This window comes from Spermophilus citellus (assembly GCF_964194105.1).
Source record: "Spermophilus citellus genome assembly, chromosome: 8".
Taxonomy (NCBI): Eukaryota; Metazoa; Chordata; class Mammalia; order Rodentia; family Sciuridae; genus Spermophilus; species Spermophilus citellus.
Window position 1 is genome coordinate 30,256,358 of NC_138189.1, and position 17,056 is coordinate 30,273,413.

The 17,056-nt window shown below is 44.0% G+C and overlaps 1 protein-coding gene across 11 annotated transcripts in view; it reads left to right on the forward strand.

The window, feature by feature from the left end:
* TBC1D1 (TBC1 domain family member 1) overlaps window positions 1–17,056 on the forward strand; it is a 294,222-nt gene that overhangs the window by 209,067 nt on the left and 68,099 nt on the right. For all 11 annotated transcript variants that reach the window (XM_081303877.1, XM_081303872.1, XM_081303874.1 and 8 more), the window contains 2 exons: window positions 13,137–13,381; window positions 15,310–15,469. In XM_081303877.1, the coding sequence (XP_081160003.1) occupies window positions 13,137–13,381; window positions 15,310–15,469 (405 nt within the window). The remainder of the gene's footprint in view (window positions 1–13,136; window positions 13,382–15,309; window positions 15,470–17,056) is intronic.

The window sequence follows — 17,056 nt, forward strand, 5'->3', positions numbered from 1 at the left end:
ATTTTTATGCCTTTAATTTCTTTCGTCTGTCTAATTGCTCTGGCCAGTGTTTCGAGGACTATGTTGAACAGAAGTGGTGAGAGAGGGCATCCCTGTCTTGTACCAGATCTTAGAGGGAATGCCTTCAATTTTTCTCCATTCAGGATGATGCTGGCCTGTGGCTTATCATAGATTGCTTTAACAATGTTGAGGAATGATCCTGTTATCCCTAATTTTTCTAGAGTTTTGAACATAAAGGGATGCTGTACTTTGTCGAATGCCTTTTCTGCATCTATCGAGATGATCATATGGTTCTTATTTTTAAGTCTATTGATGTGGTGAATAACATTTATTGATTTCCGTATATTGAACCAGCCTTGCATCCCAGGGATGAATCCTACTTGATCATGGTGTATAATTTTTTTGATATGTTTTTGAATCCGATTCGCCAGAATTTTATTGAGGATTTTTGCATCTAGGTTCATTAGAGATATTGGTCTGTAGTTTTCTTTCTTTGAAGTGTCTTTGTCTGGTTTAGGCATCAGGGTGATGTTGGCCTCGTAGAATGTATTTGGAAGTTCTCCCTCTTTTTCTATTTCCTGAAATAGCTTGAAAAGTATTGGTGTTAGTTCCTCTTTAAAGGATTTGTAAAACTCTGCTGTATACCCATCCGGTCCTGGGCTTTTCTTAGTTGGTAGTCTTTTGATGGTTTCTTCTATTTCCTCTATTGTTATTGGTCTGTTTAGGTTGTCTATATCCTCCTGACTCAATCTGGGCAGATCATATGACTTAAGAAATTTATCTATGCCTTCACTATCTTCTATTTTATTGGAGTATAAGGATTCAAAATAATTTCTGATTATCTTCTGTATTTCTGAAGTGTCTGTTGTGATATTGCCTTTTTCATCCCGTATGCTAGTAATTTGAGTTCTCTCTCTTCTTATCTTCGTTAGCATGGCTAAGGGTCTGTCAATTTTATTTATTTTTTCAAAGAACCAACTTTTGGTTTTGTCAATTTTTTCAATTGTTTCTTTTGTTTCAATTTCATTAATTTCAGCTCTGATTTTAATTATTTCTTGCCTTCTACTTCTTTTGCTGTTGTTTTGCTCTTCTTTTTCTAGGATTTTGAGATGAAGTATGAGATCATTTATTTGTTGGTTTTTTCTTTTTTTAAGGAATGAACTCCAAGCAATGAATTTTCCTCTTAGAACTGCTTTCAATGTGTCCCATAGATTCCGATATGTTGTATCTGTGTTTTCATTTAACTCTAAGAAGTTTTTAATTTCCTCCTTGATGTCTTCTAAAACCCATTGATCATTCAGTAACCTATTGTTCATTCCCCAAGTGATGCATGATTTTTCCTTCCTTCTTTACCGTTGATTTTCAGTTTCATTCCATTATGGTCAGATAAGATGCATGGTATTATCTCTACTCCTTTATATTGTCTAAGAGTTGCCCTGTGACATAATATATGATCTATTTTTGAGAAGGATCCATGTGCTGCTGAGAAAAAAGTGTAACTGCTTGATGTTGGGTGGTATATTCTATATATGTCAATTAAGTCTAGGTTGTTAATTGTGTTATTGAGTTCTATAGTTTCCTTATTTAACTTTTGTTTGGAAGATCTGTCCAGTGGTGAGAGAGGTGTGTTGAAGTCTCCCATGATTATTGTATGGTGGTCTATTAGACTCTTGAACTTGAGAAGAGTTTGCTTGACGAACATAGCTGCACCATTGTTTGGGGCATATATATTTATGATTGTTATGTCTTGTTGGTGTATGGTTCCCTTGAGCAGTATGTAGTGTCCCTCTTTATCCCTTTTGATTAACTTTGGCTTGAAATCTATTTTATTAGATATGAGTATGGACACTCCTGCTTGTTTCCGCAGTCCATATGAGTGGTATGATTTTTCCCAACCTTTCACCTTCAGTCTATGTATATCTTTTCCTATCAAATGCATCTCCTGTAGGCAGCATATTGTTGGGTCTTGTTTTGTGATCCATTCAACTAGCCTGTGTCTCTTAATTGGTGAGTTTAAGCCATTAACATTTAGGGTTATTATTGAGATATGGTTTGTTCTTCCAGCCATATTTGTTTATTAATGTTACTAAACCTGATTTGTTTTCCTCTTTGATTACTTTCCCCCTTTACTGTCCTACCTCCCACTGTTGTTTTTCATTGTTATTTTCCATTTCCTCTTCTTGTAATGTTTTGCCAAGGATTTTTTGAAGAGATGGTTTTCTAGCTGCGAATTCTTTTAACTTTTGTTTATCGTGGAAGGTTTTAATTTCATCTTCCATCCTGAAGCTTAATTTCGCCGGATACACGATTCTTGGTTGGAACCCATTTTCTTTCAGTGTTTGAAATATGTTATTCCAGGATCTTCTAGCTTTCAGAGTCTGTGTTGAGAGATCAGCTGTTATCCTGATTGGTTTGCCCCTAAATGTAATCTGCTTCCTTTCTCTTGTAGCTTTTAAAATTCTCTCCTTGTTCTGTATGTTGGGCATCTTCATTATAATGTGTCTAGGTGTGGATCTCTTATGATTTTGCACATTTGGCGTCCTGTAGGCTTCTAGGATTTGGGATTCTGTCTCATTTTTCAAGTCTGGGAAGTTTTCTCGTATTATTTCATTGAATAGATTGTTTATTCCTTTGGTTTGGAGCTGTGTGCCTTCCTGTATCCCAATGACTCTGAAGTTTGGTCTTTTAATGTTATCCCATATTTCTTGGATGTTCTGCTCATGGTTTCTTAGCAGTCTTGCTGAGCTGTCTATGTTCTTTTCAAGTTGAAATACTTTGTCTTCATTGTCTGATGTTCTATCTTCTAAGTGATCTACTCTGCTGGTAGTATTCTCAATTGAGTTTTTAAGTTGGTTTATTGCTTCCTGCATTTCTAGGATTTCTATTTCTATTTCTATTTTCTATTTCTAGGATTTCTAGGATTTCTATTTCTAGGATTTCTATCTCCCTGTGTAATTGATCTTTTACTTCTTGGATTTGTTTATGTAGTTCCTTGTCAAAGTGATCTTTCATTGTCTGATTTTGCTGTCTCATGTCTTCCTTGAGACTCCAGATCATCTGAAGCATGTATATCCTGAACTTTTTATCTGACATTCCATATGTTGCAGCTATTACCTCTTCTAAAGTTGAGTTGACCTGCATTGCTTGTGGTCCTTTCTTTCCTTGTCTTTTCATACTGCTCGCGTTTCTTTCTGCTTGGTGAAGCTGTTGTGTTTTTGAAATTTTCCCCCTATTTATTTATATTGCTCTTGTATAGTTGGAAAATCTCCCTTGCAGGGCGGGTAGTGGCTGTGCTCCTCCTCTAATTAGGGTGATCTGTCTACCACTCTGGTCAGTCGCAGGTCTGTCCACCCTGCGGGCGCGGGTGGCAGCTCTGCTCTGCCCGCACTCCAATTGTGGTGACGTAACTACCACGCCCTTGGGTCATTGGTCCTGATCCGGATGTGGGCGGCGGCTCTGCTCGGCCCCTACTCCAATTGGTGTGACATGTCTACCAAGCTGGCAGGCCTCTAGGCCTGTTCCGCCGGTGGGTCGCAGGTCTGCCTACCTTGCGGGCTCGGGCGGCAGTTCAGCTCAGCCCCCACTCCCAATGGGGGTACCTGACTGCCTCTCCAACGGGTCGCTGGGCCTTTTCAGGACACGGGCGGAGGCTCTGCTCCACCCCCACTCCAACCAGTGTGACATGACTACCTCGGTGCTACGTGTCCACCACGCTGGCAGGCTACCGGGCCTGTCCTGCCAGTGGGTCACAGGTCTGCCTACCTTGCAGGCTCAGACGGCGGCTCTGCACAGCCCCTACTCCAAATGGGGTGACTTGGCTACTACGCCATCTGGTCGCTGGTCCTGTTCTAGGCGTGGGCCGCTACTCTCTCCGGCCCCAGCTGCAGTTGGGGTGTCGTGATACCACGCCGGCGGGTCACTTGGCCTGCTCTGGGCGCAGGCGGCAGCTCCACTCTGCCCCCCTGGCCCCCACAGCACCCAGCAGGACCCGGACCGAGAAGCAGTCACCGCAGGTTCCCCTACCCTTGGCCAAAGCAGCTTCGGGAGCCAGAACCCGGCCTCTCTGATCCCGGCTCACGCTCCGCTAGGAGCAGGCTCCAAGGAGCAACCCCCGTGGGTTCCCCTGCCCCAGGCCAAAGCAGCTCCGGGAGCCAGAGCCTGGCCGCTCCAAGCTCTCCGAGCTCGGTGCACGCTCCGCTGGGAGCAGGCTCAAAGACGCAGTCCCCACGGGCTCCCCATCCCCGGGCCAAAACTGTTCTGGAAGTCAGAACCCAGCTGCCCCGAGCTCAGCGCACGCTCCACTTGGAGCTGGCCTCAACACGCAGTCTCCGCAGGTTCCCCAGCCCTGGGCCAAAGCAGCCCCGGGAACCAGAATCCGGCCGCTCAGAGCCCGGCGCACGCCTTGCCAGGAGCGAGCCCCTAGGAGTATTCTCCACTGGTTCTCCAGCCCCGAGCCTGAGCGATCTGTCTGCGAGACGCAGGCAAATACCAGCCTGAAATCACCTGTTCCGTAGCTGAATGAGCTGAGATCAGTAGAAAACAGGGATGATTACATCAGCTCTCCAAGATGGCGGCTGCTGTCCTCCTCCGTGGTCCGACCGGTGTCGAGGACCGAACTGGACCGCTTCTCTCCTCTGTCTCAAAGCCGGAACTCAGCACTAAGCACGGCCATTGCACCACTGGCAGGAGCCCCCAGAATCCGCATCGCTGCACCCCCGCTCCGGCACCTCGCCGCTTCCCAGTGCGGGCCGCAGACTCCAGCTATGGGGCAATCCGCCGATCAGGCAATGCGACCCTCCGTGCAGAGAAATCACCCGCGTCCCAGCCCCCGCAGCCGAACCTCGCGCGATGGAAATCCATCCACTAGATTCTGGAGCACCTCAATTTCACTGGAAATTCCCAACAAGATAGCCTTCAGCTGTTTCACCTCGTCTTTCTCCCGCACAGTGACGCGGTGCACTGGGCTGATGCACTCCCTTCGCCGCCATCTTCTATCTCCCCCTTTGGTTTTTAATGATTTTTTTTCTTCCCCTGCTTCTTGCTTTACTTTCTGAAATTGGCTTTTAGTTTAAAGAGAATTTTGTTAAGATTTACATCTCCAAAGAGTAAGAATAATAGACCTTATAGTTAGGTGGTGTTTCATAGTTTGTGAAGTGTTTCCTCATGCTTGGTCAGGTTTCTTCTTTATGCAGCACTGTATGGAACTGGGCATGTTAGTTCCATTTTAGAGAAGATGAATGAGGCCCTGAGGATTGAGTGCTATGCCCAAGCCACAGGCTGCTCAGTGGCTTCTATGTCCTTCCCCTTCTGGGATACCTGTTGCTTCTTCTCGGTCCCCTCCGTCCCTACATGTGAACCCAGGAGGAAGTGACTGCTCTAGTGGCTTGGCAGGTGACACTTGGCAGGTCACTCAGGAAATTTCCCACTCTTTATGCCTGGTTCCAGCTACACCCATTGTCCAGGACTCGGATGACCCTGACCTTTCTCCTCTCTAGTCTCTGACTCTCTGTTTGGGGTGGATGACATGGACCACCAAGCATTCTTAGCTGGGGCTTCTACTCCCATCATACCCACATTGGGGGCTGCAGGTGACACTGAGAAACTCCCTGGAGCCTCTTCTCAGGCTCACTTTTTCTGCTCCCTTCCTGGAATGCCTTCAGCAGGTAGCTACTTCCACCTGGTGATGCTGTCTGGCCTCTCCTGTGAGAGGAGGGATTTACGTGGAAGAACCCTTGACAGTCCAGAGACATAGAATCCCTGCTAAGGCAGAGAGCAGGGTGGGAACTCATCTCCCACATCACTTCTTAATTAATGTTTAATTAATGTGTGTTATAGGTTAGTAAAGTGGTGCACTGGGTAGGGCCTGTGAGGGTCTGATGAATCTCTGTGCCCATAAGTGGCATTTTGAATGGGCTTCTAGATACCCTGCACCAGTCAGATGAACTCAGGCTGCCCACGCTGCCAGAGTGACACTTGGGTCAAGACTGCAGCCTAGGACCTGTCGCGTGCTTTAACTTCCACTTGAGTGTGTGTGTGTGTGTGTGTGTGTGTGTGTGTGTGTGTGTGTGTTTTGCTGGGGATTGAACCCAGGGCGTTGTGCATGTGAGGCAAACACTCTACCAACTGAACTATATCCCCAGTCCTCCCCCCACTTATGTATTTTAACCAGAGGTTTAAAACCTGCCTGTTGTCTGGAAGAAAAGGAACTGGTCCAAGTGTTGAGGAAGAATTTTTCCTTTCCTTTTTAGAATCCATAGAAGTGAAAGAATAGTGGACTTCCAACAATGAGGATGTCAGTTGAGGGTGTTTATGGTGACCTCCCAGTCTCCCTTCCCCTTGCCTGGCTAGTGCGGCAGTACTGTGCCACATCTATTGCTGGTCCTTGCTGACAGGTGCAGTGGGAGTACTGCCTTTTCTTTCATATTTGGGTTGGAGTCTGGTATAAGAAACTAAAAACTTCCATGCTAAAAGCCAGAGAAGGGCCTAAAATTTATCTGCAGCGGTCTTAGTAAGTACTTACCTGTCTGTCCGGTCCAGGCCTCTGCTCTGTGGAGGTCAGCTGAACAGTCACAGTCTCAGTCTAATAAATTCCTGCACCAGCAGCTGCCTGCACTATTCCAGCATATGCTGTTATTTCTGATATCATTGAGGTTACATCATGAAATCATACTTTGTCATTCAAATGTGCCCTGTAACCTCAGAGTGGTATTACTAAAGGCGGGTTATAAAAGGTAAGTGAAATGGGGTGTGATTTCATTTCCTGTTAGAGGTCTGTACTCTTCCCGCTCCCCTCAGTTGTGCATGTGCTAACAACCAGTTCTTCCCGCCACCCTGCCAAAAGAAGCCCTCCTGTTAAGTATTTGCAGATTTCCATGGTGTCAAGACGCTACCACCACCAAAAGTTCTCTATAGGTTCAATGCAATGCCAATCAAAATCCCAATGGCATATCTTGTAGAAATAGATAAAGCAATCATGAAATTCATATGGAAAAATAAAAGACCCAGAATAGCAAAAGCAATTCTAAGCAGGAAGTGTGAATCAGGCAGCATAGCGATACCAGATTTCAAACTATACTAAAGAGCAATAGTGATAAAAACAGCATGGTACTGGTACCAAAACAGGCGGGTGGACCAATGGTACAGAATAGAGGACACAGAAACCAATCCACAAAACTACAACTATCTTATATTTGATAAAGGGGCTAAAAGCATGCAATGGAAGAAGGATAGCATCTTCAACAAATGGTGCTGGGAAAACTGGAAATCCATATGCAACAAAATGAATCAATCCCTTTCTCTCGCCATGCACAAAAGTTAACTCAAAATGGATCAAGGAGCTACATGTCAAATCAGAGACTCTGCGTCTGATAGAAGAAAAAGTTGGCTCCGATCTACATATTGTTGGGTCGGGCTCCAAATTCCATAATACGATACCCATAGCACAAGAGTTAAAAACAAGAATCAACAAATGGGACTTACTCAAACTAAAAAAGTTTTTTCTCAGCAAGAGAAACAATAAGAGAGGTAAATAGGGAGCCTACATCCTGGGAACAAATCTTTACTCCTCACACTTCAGATAGAGCCCTAATATCCAGAATATACAAAGAACTCAAAAAATTAGACAATAAGATAACAAATAACCCAATCAACAAATGGGCCAAGGACCTGAACAGACACTTCTCAGAGGAGAATATACAATCAATAAGTACATGAAAAAATGCTCACCTTCTCTAGCAGTCAGAGAAATGCAAATCAAAACCACCCTAAGATACCATCTCATTCCAGTAAGATTAGCAGCCATTATGAAGTCAAACAACAACAAGTGCTGGCGAGGATGTGGGGAAAAGGGTACACTTGTACATTGCTGGTGGGACTGCAAATTGGTGCGGCCAATTTGGAAAGCAGTATGGAGATTCCTGGGATAGCTGGGAATGGAACCACCATTTGACCCAGCTATTGCCCTTCTTGGACTATTCCCTAAAGACCTTAAAAGAGCGTACTATAGGGATACTGCTACATCGATGTTCATAGCAGCACAATTCACAATAGCTAGACTGTGGAACCAACTTAGATGCCCTTCAATAGATGAATGGATTAAAAAAATGTGGCATTTATACACAATGGAGTATTACTCAGCACTAAAAAAATGACAAAATCATGGAATTTGCAGGGAAATGGATGGCATTAGAGCAGATTATGCTAAGTGAAGCTAGCCAATCCCTAAAAAACAAATGCCAAATATCTTCTTTGATATAAGGAGAACAACTAAGAGCAGGGAGGAAAAGCATGAGAATTCTCAAAGATTAACATTAAACAGGGACGAGAGGTGGGAGGGAAAGGGAGAGAAAAGGGAAATCGCATGGAAATGGAAGGAGACCCTCATCGTTATACAAAATTACATATAAGAGGATGTGAGGGGAAAGGGGAATAAAAAAACAAGGGAGAGAAATGAATTACAGTAGATGGGGTAGAGAGAGAAGATGGGAGTGGAGAGGAGGGGGGATAGTAGAGGATAGGAAAGATAGCAGAATACAACAGTCACTAGTATGGCAATATGTAAAACTGTGGATGTGTAACCGATGTGATTCTGCAATCTGTATACGGGGTAAAAATGGGAGTTCATAACCCACTTAAATCAAATGTATGAAATATGAAGTCAGGGGTGGTGGAGTTGGGCACAGATGTACATAGGGCCCAGCACCAGCAGTCACTGTGCTGTCAGATTGTTCTAGAAATAATCCAGTGTGCTTCTGGGTTTGGGGTGGGAGTGAGACTTGTTAAACCTCTCATTGTTTAATCTCCCCACCATGCCATTGATGGGGATTCCAGATAGTTCTTGAGCACCTGGTGTGTTCTTGCCTTTAGGAAGCACACATTCCAGAGAGAAAGCAGTCATTAGGCAACTGATGATGAAATTATTTAAAAGTCTAAGGAATGATATAAAGGGTATTTTTTTCTCGTTCAGTTCCTCTTTTTAGATTCTGCTCAGAGCCAAATGCAATAATTTAAGAGGATGTTAGGACCACAGATCCTCATCCAGGAAAGAATCCTGCAGATCATTTGATTGTGGGTTTCTCTATCTTCTGCAAATAAGGAAACAGCCCAAGAGTTGGAGGTCTGGGTGGGCTTGCTGGTTTCCAGAACTACCGCAAAGATTCAGGGATCTCCAGGCCCCTGAGGAGAGGAGCAAGAGAAAGTCATTAGTAATCAACTATTCATAGCCTCAGCCAGACTGAATAGCTTTGCAGGTGGCCCCAGGGTTCTGTGGAGAGGCCTCAGGCCTCTACTAATAGTTACAGTGTAGTTGACAGAGTAAGCAGGGGCCTCACCCAAAGTGAGGTCAGGCGGGCTCTGTAGAATGAGGCAGGACACTCAGACTGGACAGTGCTCCTCACTGCACTGGGCAAGGGCCACCTGCAGGATCCCTTGAGGAGCTTATAAACATATTTCTGAGGGGCAGCCTGGAAGGCACATGTTCAACCAGCCCCAGGTAATCAGATGCAATTCCTCTGGAAACTGCTAAGGAAGGTTCTTCACCCTTCCCCTGGAGTGGGGAGGGGGAGGGGAATGTGGAAAAGCATCCCTTAGAGTGCAATTCCTTGGGAACACTTAGATGGCAGAGCATTCCATGAAAGTTAAGTTCTAGGTCACAAAAATCATTACATTGGCTTTAATATAATTAGGGGATTTTCTTTGTGCTCATGTTTGCTCCCCACTGAATCTCATTCTCATTTTGCACATGAAGGTAGACTGCTTTAGCCAGAAATTGTAAAGATCTGCAGTTCTCTACTTTGTGGTAAACTGTAGAAGACAGTTTAAAGAGGCAGGTCTCTTATTTCAATGTACTTGTAGGAAGCTCTTCACAGTTTTTATCCAGTTTCCTTCTAGTTTGCAGAAGTGAGCTTCTTTTCCCTAAGCTGAAGTCTTCCAGAGCCAGTGTGCTTCTGGGTTTGGGGTGAGAGTGAGACTTCTAAAACCTCCTTCCACAAACTTTGAACTTAAAGCAAACAATATTTTGCTCATGGTGAGTGCTGAGTGAGCAGTGAAGTGCAAGGGGTTGACCATGTCTTCAGTGTGCGCTGTGCAAGGCTCCAGGCCCCAGAACCCACTGCAGATGAGCATCACATGTATGGTCTTTAGGAACTGTGTTTTTTCTCCCTAGTGCCAGCTCAATGCCTGCTAGTTTGGGGTGCTAGCAGTCTGCAGCACCAGTGCTGGATTATATGAATATGGATTTTCTTGGGAACATTTTTAATCCGAATGGTCCATTCTCTGCCTAGTGGCCTGCCTCGCCCTCCATATCTGGTCTATGTCAGGAATGTGAAAAGTTGTGGTGTTTCAAAAATTCTGTCACCAGAATCCCTTTTATTTAAAATTATTGAATAGCCCAAAGAGTTTTTGTTTATATGAACAATTCCTGTCCATATTTACTACATTAGAAATTAAAACTGATAAAGTTTAAAAATACTTGTATATTTATTTTAAAATAACTATAATAAACTCATAAATGTATTATGGAAATGGCTTTTCAAAAAAGGTAAGAAGACTAATGTTTTACAGTTAAGTGTCTTGCATATCTGATTTAAATAGAATCAGCTGGATTATCATATTTGCTTTATTCTCTGTGTTGTGGTTATGTTATTTCAAGTCCACCAAAAACAAAAAACAACAACAAAAAAACCCTACTGACTCCTCAGATCTGTAATTAGAAAACAGAAGGGTGACCCCTGAAAGGGAGACCCTCAACCCCCACCAAGGGCCTTCAGACTGACCACAGTTGTGAACTGTTGACCTCTAAGAAGGTAAGATAGGAATAGAATACACTGTAGAACATGGACTGCACCACAGAGTCAGATGGACAAGTCATTCTCCCGTCAGTCAGGGGCTGAAGGCCAAGGCTCAGGGCTCTTCCCCTACCTGGTGTGGACCTGAGCACCCATCTTACTGTGCTGAGTACAGCACTCTGTGACTGAAAATCGCATTTAGAATCTCATGGAACACACTGGGAAACTTTTTCTAGCTTGATAAGTTTCTGGCATAAAGAAAATCAATTACACTTTCTAAGACTCTGCAACATGGATGACTTGACTGGTTTGAGTAGTAACTGAAGATGGGAAAGGCTAGGGTTCACAGGTATTCAGTGAATCTTGGAGGTGATAATGTTTATTATTATTACCTGGAATTTATAGTAGCTTTCTAACAGGGTCGATTGCCAGTATCTCATTGGGGGGTGGTTCTTCCTGCCCAGGAGAATGTAAGCCACCTAAAAACTTAAAAGTCTCAAATAATCAGTAAATAACAAAACACAAATATTCAGAAATATATTTACAAACACAAAGACCCTGATAGATCTTGTCCACATGAGCTCTGGAACTAGACAAAGAGAAGATGGCTCTGGTGTTTTATTTAACAGGGTACATCAAAGGCAGGGATAAGGTTTCAGAGGCTGAGTCTTGCTTCAAGATGTCTAGTAGTCAGCAGGTTGATTGGCATCTTCTCAGGTCACACCTGTCTCAGGTGCATGTGGGATCTTTAGCAGAGTTTGAGCGGTAAGTTCACTGGCATCAGGTGGTCAGTGGCTGTGGTGGGTGCTAAGGGAAGTTCCCACTGCCACTGATCCCCTCACTAGGCTACTATGAGCAACGGTCTGCACACAGCCCACAGATGGCACACGACAGCTCTCTTTTCTGCACAATTGAATTTCAAATTTTGTGAAAATCAGTTATTGAGCTGAAACTTTCCTTTGCCTCTGGAAGTACATTAGTAAAAATTTCCAGGCTCATGTGGAACATTATAGTTAATAAAGTAATATAGGGTCCCTCTTCTACCTTGAATGTAAATTATTTTGCATTAGTACTTCAGAACTGTAGTATACATACCTCTTTTTTTCTCTGTCTTGCTTGGAAGTGGGTTCTTGAGAATGTGTGTGGTATATATCTGCCAGATATGTGTCTTGCTGTTCTGCTTATGTTAAAGAAGCGGAGGCCAAGGTTCAGAGAACTAAATAGTCTATTCAGAGCTGTACGTGCCAGAGGTGGGAGGTGGGTGGGCAGGGTTCCAGACTAGTAGAGTAGAACATTTGTTCTGTGAGCACTGGGGAGAATTTCATTACTTTCTAGCAGCAGAGTAACATAGACAAGGAGTATCTAGGAAAGAATTGTTGGGGAGAGGTAGAGCCGGAAAGAAGTGACTACAGAACAGGAAAGACGTGACGTTGTCATACTCTTCAGTCACCTTCAGACCAGCCCATCTGGATGGATTAACTGCTTTCTCAAGAAGCTGAAGAAAACACATAAATTTAGCTCCCTCCTCTGCTGAGACCAAATAACTATAAATAACGTGTGGCCAGATGCACCTCTATTGACCTGACCTGTGTTCAAGTGCGCCTGCAAATATCCTATCTTAGCCAGGAGCTTTTATGCTCCCTGGAAACCTGCCTCCTGTGCGTCACATTCCAGAGGGAGGGGACAAAAAACAGAAAAAGCCCCCCACCATTTTATTTGAATGTCAGCTTTTGGTGAAGATAATCAGGATTTTTGAGAGGTTTCTGTTATTTTTTTTAACTCTCTTCTGGAAGGCAACTCTTGGGTGAAAGGAAACACCCTCTGCCCGGCAGCCTGTTGGGGGACATGCCTGTGGTTTGGAGCACATAAATGTGCGTGCGATGAGACGCATTTGCCAGCAGAGTCCATGTGGTCTTGGAAAGGTTGACTGGGGGGCCTGTAACAAGAGAGTAGGGTGGGGGCTCAAGAAACCAGGGCTATCATGTTCCTCTTGAGAATGGAAGTTCAATGGTTTTCTTTCTGTTTTCTGTTGAAATGTAGACATTTGCAGGACCAAAGATCATTCTGATTTTTTTCACCTGAATCACCACCAAAAAAATAAAAAGCTTGATTTATTGCTGATTTTTTTTTTATTGTTGGTCGTTCAAAACATTACTTATTGCTGATTTTTGAATTGCAAACATTATTCCAGAAACAACCAGCTGACCTTGTTCAGAGAGCAGAGGTGGTGTTATAGGATAATTTATGTTATGATCCAGCTTCTAAAGATTGTTGCTTTAATCTGAAGCACATTGCATTTCTGGCTCAGTAGTCGTTCTTTTTCATTATAATTTCTCTGTATTCTCTTCCCAGGGCGAACCTTTCCAACACATCCGTATTTCTCTGCCCAGCTCGGAGCAGGGCAGCTGTCACTTTACAACATTTTGAAGGCCTACTCACTTCTAGACCAGGAAGTAGGATACTGCCAAGGTCTCAGCTTTGTGGCAGGCATTTTGCTTCTTCATATGAGTGAGGAAGAGGCGTTTAAAATGCTCAAGTTTTTGATGTTTGACATGGGACTACGGAAGCAATATCGGCCAGACATGATAATTTTACAGGTATAGAACATTCCTTATGTCTTTAATAATAAAAATAAATGCTAAAAATGTGTGTTGTCCCTCTCGTGTAAACCTAGGGAGCCTTTCTAACACCTGTTAATCTTCTAATAGTCGACATTGCTGATAGCTTTTTCTGTGCGAGACATTGTTCCTTGTGCTCTGTAGACTTCCATGATGACCTATAGGAAGATACTATTAATTGGCTCATTTTGTTGATAGGAAAACTGAGGCTCAAAGCAGTCACATCTTTGGGCCAGGTCACACAGCTAACAAGTAGCAGAGCTGGTCTCTGCCTCTGAGACCTGCTTCCCAACCCTGTCATCCAGGGTTCGGCTCACATGCCATGTCCTGGGAGAAGCTCTTCCTGATCGCTGTATGCTGTGACCTCCCTCTTGCACCCCCGCACACTGTCACATCAGCCTCCTCATTTCTTTGGCATAACATCTTCGCTGCCAGAAATTACCTTTTTTTGTTCATTTGCTCGTTGACCTGTTTTCTGGCTTTGCTTGGTGTGTGAGCGTCATGGGAGGGGAGGTTGTGATAGTGTTGAAGCTGTGTCTCTAGTTTCAACAGTGGTACCCAGGATTGAGTGGGCGTAGGCAGTATCTACTAAATGAACAGGTCTGTTGAAGGAGGCCAGACTGAGCAGCTTGTCCACACGCCGGGTACTGCCCTCCACATTTCAGAGTGAGGAAGAGCACTGGATCCTCCTTTGGGAATATATCTAACTGTTGCTTAAAACGTTGGAACTTGTGTTTATATGTTCATTTCCCAGCAGAGTTCTGTAATTTCAGAGCCTTAGAAAGTATCATTAGAGCCAAGGACTTTGAGAATCCAAAATTACATGAAGATCGTTCTGCCTCGACCTGTGAATATGAACCACATGAACACGAATCTCGTAGAGGGATTGTTCCGTCCACTAAAAGATTTGACCCACAAAGTACTTTCCACACATTGTCAGGTTCTTCCTCCGTTCCCTTCATTATCTTTAATGCAGAGGCATCTGTCATCAAAGTGGAATTTTTAAATTTCCTATAATTCAGCATAACACACAAATCTTTCAGGGGCCAGTGGCCTCAGTTGATTAGACTTTGGCTGATGTTTAAGAGAAGTTTATTTTTTAGGCCTCTGAAAGTGGTTTTATTTTTCCTCATTTGGGGTAGTACATACCCAGCTTGGAGCATCTCAGTTGGATTCTGACCCTCTTTAAAGGTTATTATTTCCTTAGGCCAGGCCATGGATTTGCTGGGCTGGATTAAAAAACCTTGAGAGCCATGGGGCTGCTGGGAACTGGAGTGAGCTTCCTGCCAGAATTGTAACATTCTTTGAGGAAGGACATCTTGACTTTGGAGTCGAACTTTAATTGGAAAAAGTTATTCACCTTAAGAAAAATACTTAACTTCCTATATGATCTTGCCCTGGATCTATGTATTCCATATGTTATAAATCTAAAAATTAAACTTGTCCTGCCTTTTGTGAGTTCACAGGGAACTGACTGAGTGAACATGTATGGTGGACGTCTCTGGAATTGTGACATGCCCTCAGTTTATTCTCAGCAGAGAGACTGGCCTTTTATTTCTAATTCACCTGCATCCGAGTTTCTCAAAGAATATGTATTCGTATAAGAATTTTTGAAATGATAGCACAAGGCAGATGTTGAGATTCCCTTAGCCAAGGGACACAGAGGACAGTAAAAAGAGAGTGTTAGGGTACTTAATACTAGTGTCCTGGGCCTATTCCCAGCCAGTGCCTCTTGCACCATGGTCCCCCAGGAAGCACTGTTGAAGGAGTTAATAGCTGAGGTCAGTGACTGCCTCAGCCAACTAGAAAGGTTAAAGTGCCATGATTCCCTTAGGCGTGAGGATGGGAAAGTTGGGGTACACAGCCCATCTTGGATTCTCAGCACCTGTGGGCATCTGTCCCTGCAGATCCAGATGTACCAGCTGTCGCGGCTTCTCCACGACTACCACAGAGACCTCTATGATCACCTGGAGGAGCACGAGATCGGCCCCAGTCTCTATGCTGCACCCTGGTTCCTCACCGTGTTCGCCTCGCAGTTCCCACTGGGCTTCGTAGCCAGAGTCTTTGGTAAGCATTCTCCTGTGGGGCAAGAAGCATTTCTTGTCACTTAATCCTGGATCTGCTCAATTTTGTAACTGTGCCACTCATTAGGAGCAGGGTATTACTGACAGTCTGAGTTCAGTGAGGGTTGGTTTTGGGACTCCTGCATCCTGGATTTCCAGAAGCTTCCCTAGCTGTCTCTACCTTGAGAGTTCAGTCAGATTCCCCTCACAGCCCTATGGCTGTCCCTAAGGGAGTCCTGGTGGGGCAGACTTGGCCAGGAGCCCTGTCTTCAGCCTCTCTGCCCCCTGCCTCTGGCCTGGTACTCTTTCTAGGTTCCTTTTCTGTGTCCTCCTTCCCTTCTTTGCTCTCGCTGCCTCTTTAATTACTTTGGAAGACCTCTCCATCAGGATCTGAGACAACTCTGTGGGTGACTCTCTCCTCTTCTACCCTGACACCTCTCACACCCACGGCTATGCCCTGCTGTGACCTTAGGTTGTCTGTGGGCCACACCTACCCTTTTCTTGATTTTACTCTTTGAGAAGCATGGGAGTTCATGGGTAAAGTCTCACAGTCTCCTTGAGATAAGCAGGGACAAGGGCCATCCTTTTGCATATCGGGAACCTGGTGAAATACCATGAGCACAATCAATTCCTGTACGACTTATGAAACTAACATTTTTGGCAATTCAGGTTCTATTCACTTATTTTTTTTAAAGATTTTTTTTTTTAAAAGAGAGAGGAGAGAGAGAGAGAGCTCCTTGGGAGGCTGAGGCAGGAGGATTCCAAGTTCAAGACCAACGTGGATAATTTAGTGAGACCCTGTATCAATAATAAAATAAAAAGTGTTATAGCTTGGTGGTAGAGTGCTTGCCTAGCACACACAAAACCCTGGGTTCCATCCCTAGTATTCGGGGGAAAAATTACAGATATTAGATCTCTAGCTGTGGCCTTCAGTTTTTCTTGTTGTTTTGTTGCCAGTGATTTCTGTGGTGGTTTTTTTTTTTCTTTTTTTACTTTGGATAAATTTTAAATAATACATCAACACGCCTTACTTATAGTTTCTCATAATTCTGTTTTTAAAAAATTTATTTATTCTAATTAGGTATACATGACAGCAGAAAGCATTTTGATTCATTGTACACAATTGCAGCACAACTTTGGTTGGACACAATCTAGCGTCACACCATATGTGCAGTCATACTTGCACCTGTGGTAATGATGTCCATAATTCTGTTTTTCATACAAGGTCACAAAGAGGACTGAAGATTGAGGGAGAGAGGAGAGAATGCCATTTGTTAGTTTGAAAATAGCCCAGGCACTGAATTCCATGGTTTGGGAAGAAAGTCCTCCCCAGGGAGCTGGGCTGACCACCAGCTGGAGCTGGAGGAACTGCATGGTGGCCACTGAGTCACCCCTGCCTGTGGACCACTGCTGGAGCTTCTGCCTGCAGGGAGTTCTGGGCTCTGGGGAAAAGTCTTTCCTTAGGCTGCGTAAGTGGGAAAAAGACATGAAAAAAGAAGCAAAGAGCCCTTCTGTTGTGAAATAATCTAGAGCTCTCTGAAGCTCCTTCTAGAAATGAGTTCATAAATAAAAGCTGAGGAGGATGTTTTTC